Source organism: Cololabis saira, chromosome 7 (assembly GCF_033807715.1).
Source record: "Cololabis saira isolate AMF1-May2022 chromosome 7, fColSai1.1, whole genome shotgun sequence".
NCBI classification, from domain to species: Eukaryota; Metazoa; Chordata; class Actinopteri; order Beloniformes; family Belonidae; genus Cololabis; species Cololabis saira.
In genome coordinates this window covers 15,242,983-15,263,966 of record NC_084593.1, presented here as the reverse complement: position 1 = coordinate 15,263,966, position 20,984 = coordinate 15,242,983, and the positions used below count along the sequence as shown (strand labels likewise).

The following is a 20,984-nucleotide window of genomic DNA, read 5'->3' as shown; positions in this document are numbered from 1 at the left end:
CCCACTTCCTTCCGCCCCCCCATGTGGTCCTTGTCTCTTGCCAGGCCGTAAGAATGTGTTCTTAATGACCTGCCTGGCTAAATAAAGGCGAATGACTGAATGAATATCAAATAAAGCGATAGAATTGTTGTTTTTTTGCTCTTTATCGTATAATGTTCACAAAGTGTAATGCAATTCATGTCACGGGTAGTGTATTTTGAAGGATCAAATACTCAACATCCCATATTATCAATTTTACATCGTGCAGGAAATGATGGGCGTGGCAATCAAATTTGAAAATCGACTGCGCGCATGCGCAGAACCACAAAGTAGCATTTCTCGACGGGGAGCAAGGATCGGCAGAACACCGGTTTACTCGTTAATCTACCTTCCTCATTCACATGACCGACATTTCATAACATGACGATACTTTTGATTTGCTACTGAAAACGGGAAAATACGTTAAAAAAATAATGAAATAAAATTCGGCATCTTGACGGGAAACATTGTTCAAGAACTGAAGAACAGAGGGACAGTCAGTCTGACCAACAACAAACTGGACTGTGCTATAACTGCAATATTTCACATTTCTTTTCTATTCATATAATTCTATTTATGGTACTGCACTTTTTATTTTTTATCTTTATATGGGTGGTTGGTTTTTGGGGTGTTTTGTTTGTATATGACATATAAGATGGAGATGTAAGATCTATCTATATCAAATATATAGGCTATATCTCTATATCTCCATAATAACGACAATATCTCCATCTTATAAGATGGAGATGTCAATTTCCCAGAGGGAACCTCCCAAATGGATCAATAAAGTCGTCTGAATCTGAATTCTTCAACTTCGAATTCTTCTAATGTTAATTACAATCTCTACTACTTCCATATTTAAGAGCCTGCCCTAATTTCTTAATTCATACCTGACAGAATATTGATACACAATTGGGCTTCACTGTTTTTTTTTTTTTGTAATCATTAAAAAAAAACCTAATACGTTTTAATATCTACTTATCCCCCATGGATCTAATAAAGGGATGAAGCTGCATTGCAATAACGTTTCTGTAAAAACAGTTTGTTGGTGACTGATGGATCCATGGAGAAAATATTTTCATGGAAGTGTGTTATCATGAGAGGGGTTTAGTGTTACCTTTTGGACCAAGAAACTTAATTTATCCAACATGTTTAGTTATTTTATCTTCCTTTTCCTCACTATGATGACATCTACAGGTATTCAATAATACAGAGCATTACCAGCTTCATATATGCTTTACACCATCTGTCCAAATTCCTCCATGATAATTTCTTGGAACAATATAAATTTAGTTTTCTACGAAAGATTAAACATTTTGCTAAATTTGAGCGTCAGCATCATTGTGGTTACTTGTTTACTCCATCGCACCCACCTGAGTTTAATGCGGATTTTCAGGCCCACATAAGCAGAGAAACCACTGGAACACACTGGAATTAAAATTTCACTAATATCTTTATGAGGCACATTGCTCATGACACAACCCCCACATCTATTCTACCTGCACAAATACAAATGAGTGTCTTCATAGACGCACTTCAAATTCATTGATGGCACAAATGATGTGACCTCTGATGTGCTGATACACAAGATGGAAGAGCAAAATAGAAGAAGAGAAAGACTAAATCATGTTTAACTTGCCTTTTTGGGCTGCTTTGTATCAGTGTAATATGTAAGAATTACATGTGCATTAACTGAGACTCCAGTCAGAATGCCTACTCTACTTTTCCACAATTACAGTACATTGTCTACAGTTTGTATGAAATTCATAACAGATGAGTGAATCATGTCTCCAAAGTAGCTCTGACTTTGAAGGGAAAGACATGACTGTTATATCAACAGCATTTCGCCGTTTACTAACCATACTTTATATAAACATCAACTACATTAAAGGCTGGTGAAGCTGGTGTACTTTTATGCTACGTAAACCCGTGGTACTGATGCCACAAACACCTTTAACTTCTGATACAAGACTGAAAAATATCGGCAGTTTCTCATCTTTAATAGGTTTTTTTCTTTTTCTTTTTAAATAGTTCCTACCTTAGAACAATGGTGGAAACCAAGATGTCAGTATGAATACTAAGATACGTTAATTGAAATGAAAACAACATTGCACTTAAAAGGAAGACTGTTCATTTGAAGAAAAAAAGGGTAAAAAACAATAAACAATAAAAACAGTGTTATCAATGGTTAAACTAAGAACTTCTTGATAAATTATACCAAAAATCTTTTCACTTTAGGACAATGAGGGCTACGCCAGGATTTTAAAGCTGTCTCCAGTTTACACAGCAAACTTTTTCACCATTACTTGCCCTGAAAACTGCTGCATTTAGTAATAATCAATAACTAACATATACATTTGCAAAGGAGTCCCACTGCAGCCTAAATCAGGCCCTTGTCTCAGAGAAAGGTGGAAAAAGTTCAAAAAGTCAGGAAGTTAAATGAAGTATATAAGAAAATCGTCAGATTTTCAGAAAATGTCCACATGCATCACGTAATGACAAACCAAGAAGGTATATTTCTTTTGAAAAAGCCCCAAATATCACATGTTCATCAGGTTAATAAAGCACTGAATTAAAATGTTACTGCCCCTTATTGGAACAAGCAAAACCACTTGTACAAGGAAAAATAAAAAAACGTCAACGTAACCTCAATGAGTTTGTTTTTTTTAGTTTTTTTTTTTTTTTATTATTTCTTGTAGTAAAACCAAACAACTACCTAGCAGTTTCATTGTACCAGTTCTGTTTTCTAAACTCTAATCATCAGAGTGAAGGCCTTTAAGATAATGGAAATATTCAGAGTCCGTGTGCTTAAACGGATCAGATCAAACAACTTCTAGCCACATCTAAAACAGAGTCTGAAAGATGAAGAGCCCAGTTTCAGTGTGATTAAAAATGGGAGGGGGATGTGTGAAATTGACTGTCTAGTGAAACTGGGGGGGAGGGGGATGATCGTTGAGGGGCCTCTCAGGTCTCCAGGTGAAGAAAGGAACTGGATCACATCTCCACCGGTGGCTCTGAGTGGGCCGCTCACACGTGGTGAACAATGGGCCAATGGGCCATTGATCTTGTTAATACTAAGTACTGCCGTTGGTGATCACATGATGTAGACCTTTTCCGCTTGGGAGAAGTTGAAGACTTCTTTGGTTCTGGGACACACCACTTTGTCGTCTTGGCGAATGGACAGAAGGGACTGAGGAAGAAAAACAAATGGAACAAATATTAGTTTCATATGATTGTATCTGGCATCCATATTGTACATCAAACATAGACTACGTTTACATGCAGTCAAAATTCAGGTTGAGGTCAATATTCCGGTTACTGAAACATTCGGAATATTCTGTTTCCATGCGTGAGCAAACAGGGTTATTCCTGTATACATGGTGATTAATCATTTGGGATATCTGGATCAAACCAGCGACGCGCAGAGAACGTCATGACGCAATTACCGTAATTTCCGCTTCTTCTTCCTGTATCCAAATTCAAAACAAATGCTGCTTCGCGCAACTTTTCGCTCACCTTCTTGTAAATCTGGCTATCCCAGTACTTTCTACCGTCTACAAATTCCAAAATGTTCATTACATTTATAAAATGATTAGTCTCCTCCTGGTCTTGCGTTTCTCCATGTTTATAAGAACTTCCTGGACTCAAAAGACCAAGATTCCTTACGAAAAGAACATGCGCAGAAAACAAATTCATGTTCCTTTTGATGGGGATATCACGTTAGGCGTTTACATGACTGAGGCCCCGTTTACACGGAGCAAAAACTGAGGCGTTTTCATGCGTTTTGGCCGTTCGTTTACACAAAAACGGAGCTCAAAGTCACCAAAAACGATCATTTCTGAAAACTCCGGCCAAAGTGGAGATTTTCAAAAACTCTGTTTTCACATTTGCGTCTCAACAGAGGAAAACGGAGATTTAGGCTTCAGAACGTCACATTATGCAACAGAAATGTCACCAGCGTCATGTGTGCGACCTGTGTTTACAATTAGTTTGGCCACCGTCATTATTTTCTTGTATTTTACCCGTTTTATATTCTAAAGTCACACTTAAAAGTAACTCCACTTCTCTGTCATTCCAAACGAAAGACTCTCGTTCCGTCTTGGAAGTAAAGCCTGAATTATGGTCCCGCGTTAAATCGACGCAGAGCCTACAGCGTAGGGTACGCGGCGATGCGCGCCGTACGGTGTGCGTCGCCGTGTACCCTACGTCGTAAGCTCTGCGTTGGTGTAACGCGGAACCATAAATCAGCCTTAACTGGAAGTTACACGTGTCATTTGTTGATGTTTTTTCCAGGATTCTGATTGGCTGGCATGACGTTAACAGTGTATTTATGCGGATCCGTGTAAACAAAGAGATTTTGAAAACGATCTCGTGTAAACGATGGAATTTTTCAAAACGTAGAGGGGGAAATATCCGTTTTTGTAAATACCCGGCTATGTGTAAACGGGGCCTGAATATTCGGGTTATAAAAGGAGTAACCCAGGGGTCATATTTAAAAACCGGAATATGAGCAAATTCCGGTTATTCAAAGGAGTTATTGGTGTTTACATGGCCGTGCAAAGCGGGTTATTGCTAATATTCTGGTTTGAAAAGGGTTATTGACTGCATGGAAACGCAGTCACAGACAGGAACAGCTTTTCTCTAGGGATGTCCATCTTTCAGTTTACTCACATTGTAGCCATAGACATATCCATTAGGCAGCATCATAGGAGGATTGTTTTCATTCATGACCTCCCCTGAGATCTTGCAGACTAGTCTGGAATTGGCGCAGTGGGCCATGGGTAGTGGTTGGGCCAATTTGTTAAGAGATTTGCTGCACACTGGGCAATCTGGGTTTTTAGAAGTTCCATCCTCCTTGTAACACTGACTGAAAACGGTGTTAAGGATCACAAATACCATCTTAGTGAATGCATTTCTTCCTGTCTAAAGTTAATCAGGGGCTAAAAAGAAAGAAAATAAAGGATACGGTGTCTTGATGGCAGATAGACCAGCCTGTAGGGTGATAGTGAACACAGAGTTATTTCCCAGCTGGTGAAGTCTGTAGTTGTCGTATCGGAACTGTTGGATCAGCATCTTCCAGCGGGCCGGATCCAAAAGATCCTGATGGAACAGGGAGAAAGAGAAACAAAAAGACACGTTTTAAAAACAGCCATTCTGTTAACTACAGTCACTTTCATTTACAGAAATATCTAACAAATAATGCATCAAGGGAGTTTACAATCTCTGCAGCACACAGTGGTGTGAAAAACAGCGGCCCTCCAGAAGCTGGCCTGGTGCTGTAACAGGTTTGTTCCTGAATTGATGCATGCCGACACTAGAATTAGGTTTTGTGTATGAAACAAATAACATACATTGATCATGATCACACATTATACTTCATCACAGTAAAAACAAAATTTAAGTAACACCTCAATTTAAAAACATGATCGAACAGAACTGCAGCTCTTAAAGGGGACCTATTATGGCAAATAATACCTATTTTAAACAGGCCTTGAATGTCTTAAAAACAAGCTTTTGATGGTTTTTGCTAAATAAATTAGAAATTCTGCCTCTGAGCCATGTCTAAAAACCGGGTATTTACAAAAACGGATATTTCCCCCTCTACGTGTTGAAAAATTTCCATCGTGTACACAAGATCGTTTTCAAAATCTCTTCATTTACACGAATCCGCATAAATACGCTGTTAACGTCATGCCAGCCAATCAGAATCCTGGTGACGCACACCGTACGGCGCGCATCGCCGCGTACCCTATGCCGTAGGCTCTGCGTCGATTTAACGCGGGACCATAATTCAGGCTTTACTTCCAAGACGGAACGAGAGTCTTTCATTTGGAGTGACAGAGAAGTGGAGTTACTTTTAAGTGTGACTTTAGAATATAAAACAGGTAAAATACAAGAAAATATTGACGGTGGCCAATCAAGTTGTAAACACAGGTCGCAAAAATGATGCTGGTGACGCTTCTGGTGCATAATGTGACATTCTGAAGCTTAAATCTCCGTTTTCCTCCGTTTAGACGCAAACGTGAAAACTGAGTTTTTGAAAATCTCCACTTTGGCCGGAGTTTTCAGAAATTATCGTTTTTGGGGGCTTTGAGCTGCGTTTTCGTGTAAATGAACGGCCAAAACGCATGAAAACGCCTCCGTTTTTGCTCCGTGTAAACGGGGCCTTTATCTTCCCATTCTCTAACCTCATTCTCTATGCAGGATTCTGAAGGGCGGGGAGGCTATGATCGGAGGCCAACCTATGTAAATCGCTCCCGTCGTTACGTAACGACAGGAGCAGAATCTGAACGGCTCGTAGAAGCCCCATCACACTGGATGGCCCATCTGGGCGGCTGTACAGACACTGCAGAATTTGGTTGCTTTCCTCCTTCTCTGAGGCCCCGTTTACACGTAGCCGGGTATTTACAAAAACGGAGGCGTTTTCATGCGTTTTGGCCGTCCGTTTACACGGAAACGGAGGTCAAAGTCACCAAAAACGATCATTTCTGAAAACTCCGGCCAAAGTGGAGATTTTCAAAAACTCCGTTTTCCCGTTTGCGTCTAAACGGAGGAAAACGGAGATTTGAGCTTCAGAACGTCACATTATGCACCAGAAACTCACCAGCGTCATGTGTGCGACCTGTGTTTACAATTAGTTTGGCCACCGTCAATATTTTCTTGTATTTTACCTGTTTAATATTCTAAAGTCACACTTAAAAGTAACTCCCCCCCCCCGTCCAGCCTCCTGCTCATTCAAGCCTGTGAGCGCGTCAGCCAGCAGCATGAAGCCTGAATTATGGTTCCGCGTTAAATCGACGGCGTAGGCTCTGCGTTAATGTAACGCGGAACCATAAATCAGCCCTTAACTGGAAGTTACACACGTGTCATTTGTTGATGTTTTTCCAGGATTCTGATTGGCTTGCATGACGTTAAGAGCGTTTTCATGCGGGTCCGTGTAAACGAGGATTTTTTTGAAAACGTAGAGGGGAAAATATCCGTTTTTGTAAATACCCGGCTACGTGTAAACGTGGCCTGAGTTGGCAGGCTGATGGGAGACCACTTTATGTATGTTAAAGCAAGAAAAAACGTGTTTTTCATAATAGGTCCCCTTTAAGTAACACCTACATTTAAAAACATGATAGAACAGAAGTGTACTGCAGCTCTTAAAGAATGACATTTTGGGTGAAACCCTTTCAAAACAACTCCCAATGGGTATACAAAAAAGAAAAAAATCTGCTTTATGTGCGAGAGAAATCTAAAATTCAACACACAAATATGTTCAGACGATACAAGTATCTTTTGGGCTACCTTATATGGGGAGATGTGTGTATCTGATGGGAAGGCCAGCATTCCCATCACCTGCCGTACTTCATCCAACTGCCCGCCTTCGGCTTGGCTGAAGTGCTTCCTAGCATGTCTGAAACACACACAGAAACGGTCTGACACAAACTCAGAAAAACTCTGCCAACAATAAAGTTTAGTGAAAGGCAAAGAGAGTTTAAGATGAAACGGATATCAGTTTCATTGTTCTTGATAAGTACCGGACCGCATCCATGCGCTTGTTTTGTCTGATGAGCTCAATAAACTCCTGGATTCTCAGACTGAACTCAAGACAGCTCTGCCAAAGAGAGAGGGAGACAAAAGAGAGTGTCAAGTATAAACCAAACGCAGGGCTGCAAATCTCTCCTGCTTAAGCTTTCTGATATGAAAGAGGACAAGAACAGACAAAATAATAATCACTTTCATAAAACTCATGCAGGGTTAGTGAGCTGTAAAACTGCTTTTTAGAAAAGGAAAATAAAAATACACATCTGCTGTAGCTCCAGAGGTACAGATAGTTTTTAATTTTGAGTATTTTGGCATAGGACAACAAATCCAAAAGTTATTTCAATAATGTATCGGTGTGCACAAGGTTGAATATGGCTTGTAGCATAAAGTGCTTTCGGCATTTTTAAGAAAAATTAAATGAGTTTAAACAAACTAAAAAAAACATTTCAAGTCTGTTTACCTGGTGTTAAAAAATGGGAATAAATAAATACATAACTGAATTTAAAGAAAAATGTACATGTTGTCCATCATGTTGTGACATGAAGCTGAACTGAAACACATATATAACAACATTTTCAAATAATTCATCACAGAAAAATAAATTCCACCTTCAAAATATGCTAGTTTATGAGATTATTGTCTCTACTCTGAATTTTACTAGTTATTTAGTTGAAATGAATTATATCTGGTATAATCTGGTTCATTTGTTGCTACTTTCTGGACATAAAAACTCCCATAAGTAGTAAGTACTGTAAAAATACCTTACCAAAATTATTTATTCATTAATTTTTTTTAAACTTTACATGACCCGTACATATCTTGAACCAAGTATTGTCTATAAATTGTGGCTAGGTGCGAGTTATATCGTTAAATTTACATCTATATTAGGAATGTTTCGGATCCAATAAATGTAGATAAATAAATAAATGCTTCATACATACAGTGATCCTATATAGTCATCCCTGTAGTGCAGCAGTTAGCCATTGTGTCTGTGTCTCTCCGTTCTCTGTTCTCCATTCTCTCTGTCTGTTTTCTCTTTTCCTGTTCTGCCCAGCTGGTCTTCAGCAGAATCCAGGTCCCCCTTATGATCCAGGTCCAGGTTTCTTCCCCCCTTATGATCCAGGTCCTTGCCAGTTTTTCCTTGCCACTGTTTGGCCTAAGGTTTTTCTTTCACTAGGGGAGTTTTTAACCTGCCAGTGTTTATGTAGTTATTGCTTGGGGGTCGTGTTCTGGTCTCCTAGAGACCACATCTGTTGTAATAGACGCTATATAAATAAAACGGAATTGATCACTTTCAGACTGGTTTGCTTGCTCATACCTTTGAAGGTGCGTGTTATTATCTTAGGACAAACTATCTGATAAACAAAAGGGGTAGTCAAAAGCGTACAATAAAACCTAACTAAAAGGTTTAATCTCTCAAGTATTATTATTCTTTATGTTTATAGCTTACTGGAAAGCAGTTATGTCTTCAAGTTTTTCAGAAACCTTCAGGAGCCTGATATAAAATGATGCCTGTGTTTTTTTTTTAAATAAATATTTTGTCTAAGTGAAATAAAATTCTCGAAATTATAAAAGTTGATATTTAACTCTGATAATATGAATTACCTTCATCTTGCGAAGGCGGGACTTATTGTCATGGCACCAGGCCAAGCAAGTGGCGGTCTCTTGCCTCTCCAGAGACTCCTCCACTTCTTTTGCTGTGAGGAACATTTCTATGTTCACCAGATCCTAAAAAAAATATAAAGAAGTGACATGACACCCATGCAACTTATATTTGCAAACAGCTAAATGTACCTCTTATATTCTCACATTCACAGTCCTTTATGTGTAATACAGTTGATTTATTTTTCCAATATGGTTTATTTTTCACACTTGTTTGGTAGCCGTGACTTAAACATGTCTGAAAATGTTCACAAATAATGACCTCTATGCCGCTCTGTCGGGCCAGTTTGACAGCTGTATTGTAGTAGCCGCAGCGCAGCAGATGCTCCACCATCATACGGTCCATGCGTTTCTTCTTCCACAGGTTGACCGAGGCCGGTTGGTCGCTGCTATGCTCCTTCAAGTGCTCGATACGACGCTTGCACAGCTTGGCACTCTCATCTTCTGCTTGAATAGACTCTGCGGCCTTCAGACAATACAAAAGGAAAAAGAAGCTTATATAAAAGCTGAATGAGCATCTTGTAGAGCAAAGTTTTCATGTTTATCTTCTCCATGTGCTGAGACAGTTAACTTGGCAGAAATAAATATTTACTTCCAGTAGCAGTAGGTCAGTTTGACCCTCAACAAGCAGAGACCATGAAAACAAAGCTTATCCTCCTCACAGTATCCTCCTGTGACACGTTCTTATCTTTTCACTATCGCATCCGCAAACAAACCTCCAAAAAGTAGGAGGGAAGATAACAGACCCAAGGTAATGTCATCACAAGTCTATTCAGTGAAGAAAGCTGATTCCTCTGCTTGGGAGAGCTATAAGAAACATCTATTGTTGTTTAATGTGACTTGTTTAAAAAACATCCGTTTGTAAAGAACATGCATTTCGCTTTTGCAAAAAAGTTGTTGCATCTGGACCCTTCCTGAAATTACCAAACTGAAACTTGCATCTTGAAAATAAAGTTTATTTCAGAATTTAACACAATTGCATTGTTTTTGTTTGGACCTTCAGGTTTTTTTGAGAGACTTCTTCATTACCGGAAGGAAACGTCTCCACAACCCCAGTAAATCACTGTACAGACTAGCAGCTTCAAGCTATGATTTTTTTCCTTTTCCTCCACAAATCACTGCTTCACATGGCATGACAGCCTTTTCCAGATTCCTGAGCTATTCAAGAGATGTTCTGGAGCGATTACGTGAATACTCAAATAATAAAAATAAAGTCAAATATCTGGAAGATCAGTAGATCAAACGTAGCAGTCAAACTTACAGAAGATTACGTACAAGTATGCTGAATCCCCTTCTGCAAGGACTTATGTACAAACTTCTAAGTTTCTATACTATATTCTTGTTTTTTCTTCCCCCACTTATCTTGCATTACTCACCCTCTCATCCAGCCACTTTGTTAAAAGTAAAGTCTGCACTTTAAATGCATATTTATTTAATATCCTTAATCTTTCGTTAAATTGCTACCATAGCAAAAAAAATTGCTAATTAAAATATTTCACCTGTCTGCATTTAATTTCAGTCACGCAGGAGACAGTTCGAAAATAAAAGAAAAATATTTAATACTCTGGCATCTTATTATCAACTGAGAAAACAGAGCTTGAAAACATCACTATTGTGGTAAACGTTCAACAAGCATAGCTGGCATGATTTACACCAGACACACATGTTAACTCTTCTTTGCTTTTATCATCCCTGTCATCACCATTTTATACAAAAATGATTGTGTGAAAAATAGGGTTGTCCCGATCAGGATTTTTTAGCTCCCGATCCGATCCCGATCACTTGAGTTTGAGTATTTGCCAATCCCGATTGTTCCTGATCTGATCACTTTTTTTGGCTCTCGATATATTTCCGATACTTTTTCCCGATCAGATACATTTTGGCAATGAATTAAAAAAAAGAAAAGGACTAAAACTAAATTATCCCAAGTTTCTTTTCTTGTCCTTTGGAGAAGAACATGGACATATATTTCAACAAAGCTTATCAGCTCTGGTGCCACAAAATGTAAAAACATGAAATTGTAAACTAAAACAAAAAGTGCAGAATAGCGCAATAACAAAAATAAATAAATTTAACTTCAAAAGAGGTAGTTGAATGACATCCAGTCAAACTCACAAACACAAGAAAATTAAAATACTTTTTTGCTTAACCTTAGTGCAACATTCTGAATGGCATGAAATGAATAGCAGCAGCTTAATGCAACATGAACATATATAAAATTTCACAATTCAAACATGTAAACCATGTTAGTTCAGCTTACTCCCGTCCGGAAGTGACTTTAAATGCAATGATATATAAAACGATTTAATATATATTAAAAAACATTAATAAGTAGGTATGTCCCGATACTTTTTTGGCCGATACCGATGTTTTGAAAATGCCGTGATCGGGACAACACTAGTGAAAACAGAAACACTGAAATATGACCCTGTCAAAGACTTTTATTGTTTGGACACAAAACAAGCAACCAGAGAGTAAAGAGACAACAGAGCTTTACGCTGCTAGTGCCAGACGACATCCAGCAACAGAAAACTATTAGATGAAAACACCTGTGTGTGTCTGGACATGCTTACCTTCCTCTTCAGGGCACTTAGTTTCTCCACCACTCCATCCAGCAGTGACACCACAGAGTCGACCACTGGGAAGTTGCTCAGCGTCTTCTCCAGCTCTGCGACGACCATGGTGACGTGACTCGCCTCCCGGTCGATGTTCTTCTGAGCTGCTCGAAAACGTTTGTTCAGAGTCTCATATGGCACCTGTGAAGACATTTTCATCAAAGTTAAACAGAAAGACAAGGGTAACTGTGCAGTTTAGAAAGGTTTGTGGAGAACTGGGTATAAACACGTTGGATAAAGAATACAAAATGTGAGCACTACAGACTCTAATACCACACGGTTCTGGGCCAAATCTCTAGCACAACCCTAATTTATAATGTGTCACCCTGAATGAAGATGGCTTGTGCAATCACCAGTTTCCTCATATTCTCTGTGGCCAACTGAGGCATGACTGACTTAAGAACCTTTAAATATGTTTTCTTTGGGGGAAAAGAAAAAAAAAAAGACTCTTTTCCACATATGAATATGAACTGTACCTAATTAAGATTAAATATGGCTTAATTACAGCAAATAAAAAACACAATGTGAAAAATCAACAAGACAGCGTTCACAATCCCATCCTTCTCATTCCTCAAGGACATAACATGCCGTCTTATATTCATGCACATAAAATGATGAAAAGATCCAAAATTAAAAACACATTTTGCCTGACTTAATCCAGAAGAAGGATTACCCCTGACATAAATGAACTAGTTTTATGTGACTTCTGTGGTTAAGTAAAAATTAAGAAGCATGCTTTGATCCACTGAGAGGATTCTTCTCACTCAAGTTACTGCCAAGTTAATTTCACAGATCACTAAAACTGAAGAGGAATTATGTAAATAAGCCAACATGACTGAATAAATCTTGCTGGGGTTTGGGGAATCTATCCCAAAACTGAAAAGCTGAATGGGACCATCTGTCTTATCACAGATTTCCTCTTAACATTCTCACTTTGCTTGATACCATGAATGTAAATGAGGTCTAGAATATGTATACGGTATCTACTGTACAAAAGGAGAGAAAAAAAAATAGATAAATGTTCTTTACTGCCATATTTTGTTTGGCTGGCAAATATCAAATGATTTATATCAACATCCTTGTCCCATGTTACCTCAAAAATACATCCTATCAAGTACCACAATAATTCTCTCTTAGTTTCTTGTTCAGTAAGTGGAAGCAACAACATTCACCTTAGTGGACAGCACTGAGATGTGAATGGGAACTAACTGTATCTCTGTATCAGAGAATCTTTATGTAAATATAGCTAAAGATTAAAGTACAGCCATGACTTTTATTAGAGAGCATACAGTTATGGCTATGTCAGATGAGGCTTTAGTTATTAAATCAGTGATGCTATTTAACATTTAGCCTAATTTTCACATTTTCAGACTACTACTGTATGATAATAACAAACCAAAAAAATGCGTAAATGAGAAAAAGTATGTGTTACAGAACATGTTGCAACAAAGTGCTGTAGTGAGAAAAAGCACAATCCAAATACTGTAAATAGACAATAATATACAATTATAAATTCAGTCCTGTGTGAATAACTCGGAACTTGGATTTTTTTTTTTCCATGACATTTTTCAATTGCAACCTGACTACTCAGATCTAATAACAAAGAAGTATCACAAGTCTTGACTGTAGCACTGACATTTACTGAGAAGCATGCAGGGCAGTGTTGGATTCATTTGACATAAGATCGCTCTCTTAGGAGGAACGAAGATATTATGTTATTAGATAAATAAAAGTTCTATTCTAATGTCTCTCCTCCATTTCGTGATGATTGTGTCTTCAGGTGAAGTCAAAAATGTGTTTCTCTAGTCTAGCTGATGAGGAGTACATTTATACCATAGCAAAGCTGAACCTTAATGAAAACAACAATCATATTTTTATTGACTCAAACAGACTATTCAGTAAGGTTGACATTTTTATCTGCCTCTACCCATATCCTATGTTTTACATAATCACTGCGCACCTGGCACAGCCATAAGATTGCTATAGTGATAAATACATGACGTGATGAGAAAAATGGGACTTTAAGAGGACTCTACTGATTTGATTTACTCTCATGTACAACATGAATAACAAAACATACAGGAGAGCCACGGTGGTACATGCACCATGGTCCTCTCTGTCACTTTCAGAAGTATGTCTGAATGCAGCTGTGAAGAACTTCGATGGAAAGACACCATGGTTTGAATGACTGTAAGCCCTCACTTTAATAAGACATCATTAATGCTACATGGCTCATGTTTGAAAAGGGCTATAGCCTATAGCCATTGTGTCTGAAAAAAATAAAATAACATTTAAGCTCTATATCATTCAGTGCCCATACAGCATTAACTTATATTTAAATCAAAGTATAATGAGATAGATATATATATACCTCATATACCGTACTTAAAACTGCATTCATGCCTACAAAGAGATGGAAGATAAATGACATAAATATGGTTACAATGTAGTTTCAGCAGATCTTGTACAACAATGGCCATTGTAGCAATTAGTCCTTTTTTACTTTTTTTCCAGACGACCTTGCAATAAATGACATAGGACCTCTGAATGCATTTCAGACCATATGAGCACAATTTTTTGTCTTTTATGATTAGTTCGGGAGCGGATCATGGCAGGAGACACAGAGGCTTCACCAAGGTTTCTTCACCAAGGTTAACATTGCTAATTAATGGTAGTCTGACCATTAAAAAAAGCAACATTACAACGCTTGCTTGTTAAGTATTGACTTCAATGTGAAATCCTAACAAACCAATGACAAAAAAGAAAAGACAGTAGTCATATATAGAAAGCCCAGCTCTTTATACATTTGTTTTGCACAACAAATTTAATCTATATGTATACTGCCATTACCTTTTCCTTTATAAAATAACTAATCTAACAACCACAACGGCAGATTATTCATCATACACTGTATTTTGTTGGTGATGTATAATAGATGAGACATAAGTCTGCGTCAGACATCCAAGCTTTTGCTCTTATGCCCAATATAACATCAAATGAAACACCATGTTCCTCTTTTAGTTCTAAACTTCCAATTTCTTGCCAATTATTAGCATCACTTCTGTCTTAAAATGGTGCCCATCACCTTACTGCTAATGTATATATAGACAAAATGTATATATGTTAATAAAAGCTGTCAATGTCCAAAACAACCGGAGTGAAATTCCCTGTCTTGGCCAAATAAACCTGATTCTGAAATAGTTGTATTTTGTTGGTGATGTATATTAGATGAGACATAAGTCTGCGTCAGACATCCAAGCTTTTGCTCTTATGCCCAATATAAGTTAGTTAGTTAATCTTTATTTCGGTCAATCACAAGCATAAAAATCAACAAGCAAGATAACAAAGAACAAAAAAAAATCCACAGGTTTTTCCCTGGTCAACATTGTGATTATTTTGACCGAAAAGGTCTGGGCTTGAAGCATAAAGCTTATCTTGCCCACCTTTTAACATAAAAGAATATGTAAAAAGAACAAATTAAGTATCATGAGGTTACACAAAATAATAATAATAATAATAATAATAAGAATAGCTGTAATAATAGTAAGAGTAATAATAATGATAGCTCTGAAAACAGAAAGTGAAAAGATGCTAAAGAAACCGACAAAACCAATTTAGGTTGTCATTTCATCTCTTGCATTACTCACCCTCTCATCCAGCCACTTACTTTGTGAAAAGTAGAGTCTGCACTTTAAATGCATATTTATTTAATATCCTTAATGTTTCGGTAAATTGCTACCATAGCAAAAAAAAAAAATTGTAAATTAAAATATTTCACCTGTTTGCATTTAATTTCAGTCACTCAGGAGACAGTTTGAAAATAGAAGAAAAATGTTTAATACTCTGGCATCTTATTATCAACTGAGAAAACAGAGCTTGAAAACATCACTATTGTGGTAAACGTTCAACATGATTACACCAGACACACATGTTAACTCTTCTTCGCTTTTATCATCCCTGTCATCACCATTTTATACAAAAATGATTGTGTGAAAACAGAAATACTGAAATATGACCCTGTCAAAGACTTTTATTGTTTGGACACAAAACAAGCAACCAGAGAGAGTAAAGAGACAACAGAGCTGCATTTATTATGTCACATCTATCTGTATAGCATTTAAATGGCATTTGCCCTCTATTAACATGTTCAAACATATGTTAAAATCATTTTTCACAGAACAATGTCATTGTTTTTAATCAAGTGTCATTCTTTGTCATGAATTCTTTTTAGCTTTCTGATCCTTGTATGTTTTATGTTTGTTTCTTGTTTTGATATGTTTTTATTTTTTTGTAAAGTTACTTGTCCTTGTATGTATTTTCTTTTATATGAAACTGAATTTATTTTTCTGCTGCCATCTTGACCAGGACTCCCTGGCAGAAGAGATATTGTATCTCAATGGGACTCTCCTGGATAAATAAAATACAAAAAAAATGCATATAGTTAGCTCAACAATTAGATGAAAATGGCTGTATGAATGTATATAAGATGAGACATAAGTCTGCGTCAGACATCCAAGCTTTTGCTCTCTTATGCCCAATATAACATCAAAATGAAACAACCCACGTCCCTCTTTTAGACTGCGGTTGAATTGGTTTGATGGTTTGATATTGGATATTCGACAGTCAAAGACATCCATTTAACTTGTGATACATACCACTGATTTTGGTCATATTGCTTGTGATGTGTTCATGGTCATCTAGAGTATATATCACAAGAGAGTAATTATTATAAAATCATATTATGGGCTGATTTAATAAGGTTTAATGAAGTTTAATGAATTCAACACCAAATGAATTCAACAACTATAAAACTTGTGCATAACACCAATTGTTTTCAAACCACTTGTGATGCGTTCATGGTCATCCAGAGACTATATATCACAAGACTGTAATTATTATAAAATCATACTATGGGCTGATTTAATGAGATTTAATGAATTCAACACCCATAAAACTTGTGATACATAACACTGATTGTTTTCAAACCATACCAATTCATAAAATCTCATTAAATCAGCCCATAATATGATTTTATAATAATTACTCTCTTGTGATATATAGTCTAGATGACCATGAACACATCACAAGCAATATGACCAAAATCAGTGGTATGTATCACAAGTTAAATGGATGTCTTTGAATGTCGAATATCCAATATCCAATATCAAACCAATTCAACCGCGGTCTTCTTCTGTTAGTTTCTTGCCCATTATTAGCATCACTTCTGTCTTTAAAATGGTGCCCATCACCACCTTACTGCAGCAGAAATCAGCCCATAGTATGATTTTATAATAATTACAGTCTTGTGATATATAGTCTCTGGATGACCATGAATGCATCACAAGTGGTTTGAAAACAATTGGTGTTATGTATCACAAGTTTTATGGGTGTTGAATTCATTAAACCACATTAAACCGCCCATAGTATGATTTTTTTTTTTTAAATAATTACTGTCTTGTGATATATAGTCTGGATGACCATGAACACATCACAAGTGATTTGAAAACAATTGGTGTTATGTATCACAAGTTTTATGGGTGTTGAATTCATTTGGTGTTGAATTCATTAAACCTCATTAAATCATCATTAAACCTCATTAAATCAGCCCATAATATGATTTTATAATAATTACTCTCTTGTGATATATACTCTAGATCACCATGAACACATCATAAGCAATATGACCAAAATCAGTGGTATGTATCACAAGTTAAATGGATGTCTTTGACTGTCGAATATCCAATATCAAACCAATTCAACCGCGGTCTCTTTTAGAGCTAAACTTCAATTTCTTGCCCATTATTAGCATCACTTCTGTCTTTAAAATGGTGCCCATCACCACCTTACTGCAGCAGACACATCCCCAAAACCACTGCCATGCATTTCAGCACAGATGCATCTTCATCACGGCATCCCTTACTACTACAACCATTTGTTTTAACAAATAAACCCACTGCAGATCATACTCACCCAGGACGGTGCAGTTTGCTGCTGATGTGCAGCAGCAGCAGCTCGTGTTTTATCCGCGGTGTCGCAGTAACGCAGTTATGTGCGCGGAAACGGGCTGGGATTTTTTCCCTCACTGGCCATTTTGAAGCAGAAGCAGCATCTGATGACACTGCGCTATGAGCTGTAACACACGGGACCTGCCGGGACTCGGGCTGTATCTCTAAAAACACAGCCACACCTGACCGGGTAGGATATTCACGTTTAAACGGTGACAAAAGAGATTAAAACCATCTTATTAGGAGCAGCCACGTGGTTTCAGCCCAGGCTGTCTGCGCTGACATTTACCACATGCATCCCTTTTTTTTTTTTTTTTTTTAATGTGTAAAGATTGCATTATAAAACCAAGCCATTATTATTATAATTTAACGTTTTTTCTCTTTAAATCAGCTGGACACCCTTTGATGCCACAGTTAAGAGGTTTTCAATAATACCTGCACCACCTGGTCAAAGTTAAAGGCTTAAAACTGTTGAAGTGTTGATGCACTCCGCCCTAAAAGTAAAACTTATTTCAGTTTAATAGTTATCTCATCAGAAACAGCCCCCCAGGTGTGCAGGTGTGGGTGTTTAGCTGTCAGATCCAGGTGATTGGGGGGAGTTAGCTCCCTGTTAGCCCGCCGCGGCTAACGGAGCCTCCCTGTCATGTTGGCTGCCCCTTCACGATCTAAACATCCACTTATTCACCTTTTACAAACGCCATCAAAGCACATTGTGCACTCAGACTAGTGTTATAATCACAAAACTAGCAGGTGATAGCGGTGTGGTGCGGGTTTACCTTCAGGGTGGGGTATTCTTGGACTTTGAGAGCCATGGACAGCTGGGATGCTGTCTCCTGCACCGCCATCTTGGTTTTGTGCTTCTCTCTTCTGGTTGTTTGTGTTTTTTTTTTCTCCCATCAGCTTAGAACCGCTTTGAGGCTCACTACCGCCATCTGGCGACACGGTGCCAGTACTGATTGTTTTGTCACTTTTAGGCAGGTTTTTTTAAGGATATAACCAGTACTGGAGTTGAGGGGGGATGAGGGGAGATGGCATCCCACCTGAAATAAAAACGGTCCAAATCATCCCCCCTTTCCATCCCTTATGTCATTTCATCATTTTTTTATTTTTGCTTGGAATGAGAAGATAAATCTTGTCCCACTGGCAGATTTTTCTACTTATTTCAAGTGAAAATGTACTTGAAACAGGTGAAAATGGTCAAATAAGTTATTTTTCTGGTGATGACTCTTGTTTTAAGTGTAATTAGATTTTTTGACTAAAAATGAGACATTTTAACTAGAAATAAGACAAATATTCCTGGTAAGATTTTGAGTTTTTGCAGTGAGCGAGACTGCATTTGAAAAAGTTCCAATTTTCTTGACCACACAGATAAGCTACATAGACTTCTGTGATGAGTATTTGCTGGACGTGTTGATTGATACTCTAGTTAAGTTCTGTGACTCGTAACCTTGCCATACCTTAGCTTCGACTGAATTGACGCCACTGATTTCAACATTTAGAGTCATCACCGGAAAAATAACACCAGAAAAATAACTTATTTGACAATTTTCACCTGTTTCAATTACATTTTCACTTGAAATAAGTAGGAAAATCTGCCAGTGGGACAAGATTTATCTTCTTATTACAAGCAAAAAAATCTTGTTCCACTGGCAGATTTTTTCTACTTATTTCAAGTGAAAATCTACTTGAAACAGGTGAAAATTGTTGTTTTTTCCAGTGATCAGTCTTGTTTTAAGTGTAATGCGATTTTTTTTTAACTAAAATTAGACATTTTAACTAGAAATTAGACAAATATTCTTGTTAAGATTTTGAGTTTTTGCAGTGATCCATTTTACTTATGAAGGACAGAGTCATATTGATAAGTTCAGAAAACTGTTTTTTATTGTTGTGTTTTGATGTATTTGATGTAAGCCCAGTGGATATTTAAAGCTTACAGAAGGCTGCATTTAACTGCTGCTATGTCATTACTGCAGTATTTCTGCAGGTGTTTTGGTCACTGCTATTATTTGTAATATATTATATTATTTGTAATCAGCACAAATTATATGTCCCCATATGATAAAATCCACCATCCCCCCTGATTTTCTTTTACAACTCGAGTACTGGCTATAACTATCACTAGGAGATTATAAATCAATAAATCAGTTTCTAAAATAAAGACAGTTTATTCCCCCCCAAGCTTGCTTGTTGCTCTGATGAACTGTCATCACTCATAGAGTCTCAGAGTAATCAATCACTGTACAACAATAATAATAATTAAAGCTGCAAGCAGCGATAAACGGGCCCTCGCGCGGGCAATTTCCAACCAATAAAGGTCAAGGACTCAAAACTAAGTCCGATGATACCACCACGAGTGTTTATATCAAACCATTCAAAAGTTATGGCAGAAAGTAGGAACTATCAAAATGGACCAATCAGATGAAGGGGGGGGGGGGGGGGGGTCGCTTTTTGGCGTCTATCGTCGCCACGGTAACGCTTTTGACTGAGAAAAGTAATGCGCATCATCGCAGGATGGAGACCCACATTTTGATGTATAACACACCTGGGTGCACGTTACGGTTCGGGCCGCATTAACGACCAAAGAAATGGCATAAATTGCGTCAAACTTACACGATTAAAAATGGCCGACTTCCTGTTGGGTTTCGGCCATGGCGCCAAGAGACTTTTCTTTAAGTTGCGACATGATACAGGTGTGTACCGATTTTCGTGCATGTACGTCAAACCGTATTGTGGGGCTTGAGGCACAAAGTTTTCTAGGGGGCGCTATTGAGCCATTAGGCCACGCCCATTAATACAAACCATTAATACACATATATCGTGATATATCGTCGATGAAATTCTTTACAATATATCGAATATCGTAGATATTGTGTATCGTGATATTATCATTATCGTGGGCCACATATCGCCACAGTATTAAATCGTGAGTTACCCCTATCGTCCCACCCCTAATACTGCTGCACCTTTCACTTTTTTCAAAAATTGTTAAGGTTAAGGTTAAGAAGGAGACCTGAGCTCAGTGTGGGGCCTCCCAGGGTTGGTAGAGGGAACAATGCCCAGGACTGTCACTTCGGTAGGAGCACTGGGTGATAAAAAGGGGAAAAAAATCGGGATAAAAATATTAAAACAAACAAAAAAAAATTGTAGATATATG

The 20,984-nt window shown here is 37.7% G+C and overlaps 2 protein-coding genes across 2 annotated transcripts in view; one reads left to right on the top strand and one right to left on the bottom strand.

The window, feature by feature from the left end:
- Nucleotides 1-1,427: 1,427 nt before the first annotated feature.
- Nucleotides 1,428-18,690, bottom strand: maea (macrophage erythroblast attacher, E3 ubiquitin ligase). The gene is made up of 9 exons (XM_061724876.1): nt 18,607-18,690; nt 11,784-11,966; nt 9,473-9,676; nt 9,154-9,276; nt 7,542-7,618; nt 7,309-7,417; nt 4,985-5,118; nt 4,690-4,885; nt 1,428-3,208 (listed from the first exon to the last, which is right to left on the bottom strand). The coding sequence occupies exons 1-9, from the start codon at nt 18,673-18,675 to the stop codon at nt 3,113-3,115; spliced, it is 1,191 nt and encodes a 396-aa protein (XP_061580860.1). The 5' UTR covers nt 18,676-18,690; the 3' UTR covers nt 1,428-3,112.
- The window catches only part of LOC133446790 (C-terminal-binding protein 1), a 48,959-nt gene continuing 45,900 nt past the window's right edge, over nt 17,926-20,984 (top strand). Inside the window, exon 1 of the mRNA XM_061724873.1 lies at nt 17,926-18,020. The gene's annotated coding sequence lies outside the window, so the exon portion shown is untranslated. The remainder of the gene's footprint in view (nt 18,021-20,984) is intronic.

Bases quoted from the DNA above. Each gene is read 5' to 3' on its own strand.
- maea (XM_061724876.1), bottom strand. From the start codon at position 18,675: ATGGCGGTGCAGGAGACAGCATCCCAGCTGTCCATGGCTCTCAAAGTC. The intron at 7,418-7,541 runs GTACTTATCAAG...TGTGTGTTTCAG, and splicing joins AAGCGCATGGATGCGGTCCG to ACATGCTAGGAAGCACTTCA. The intron at 4,886-4,984 runs GTATCCTTTATT...CACCGTTTTCAG, and splicing joins CTATCTGCCATCAAGACACC to TCAGTGTTACAAGGAGGATG.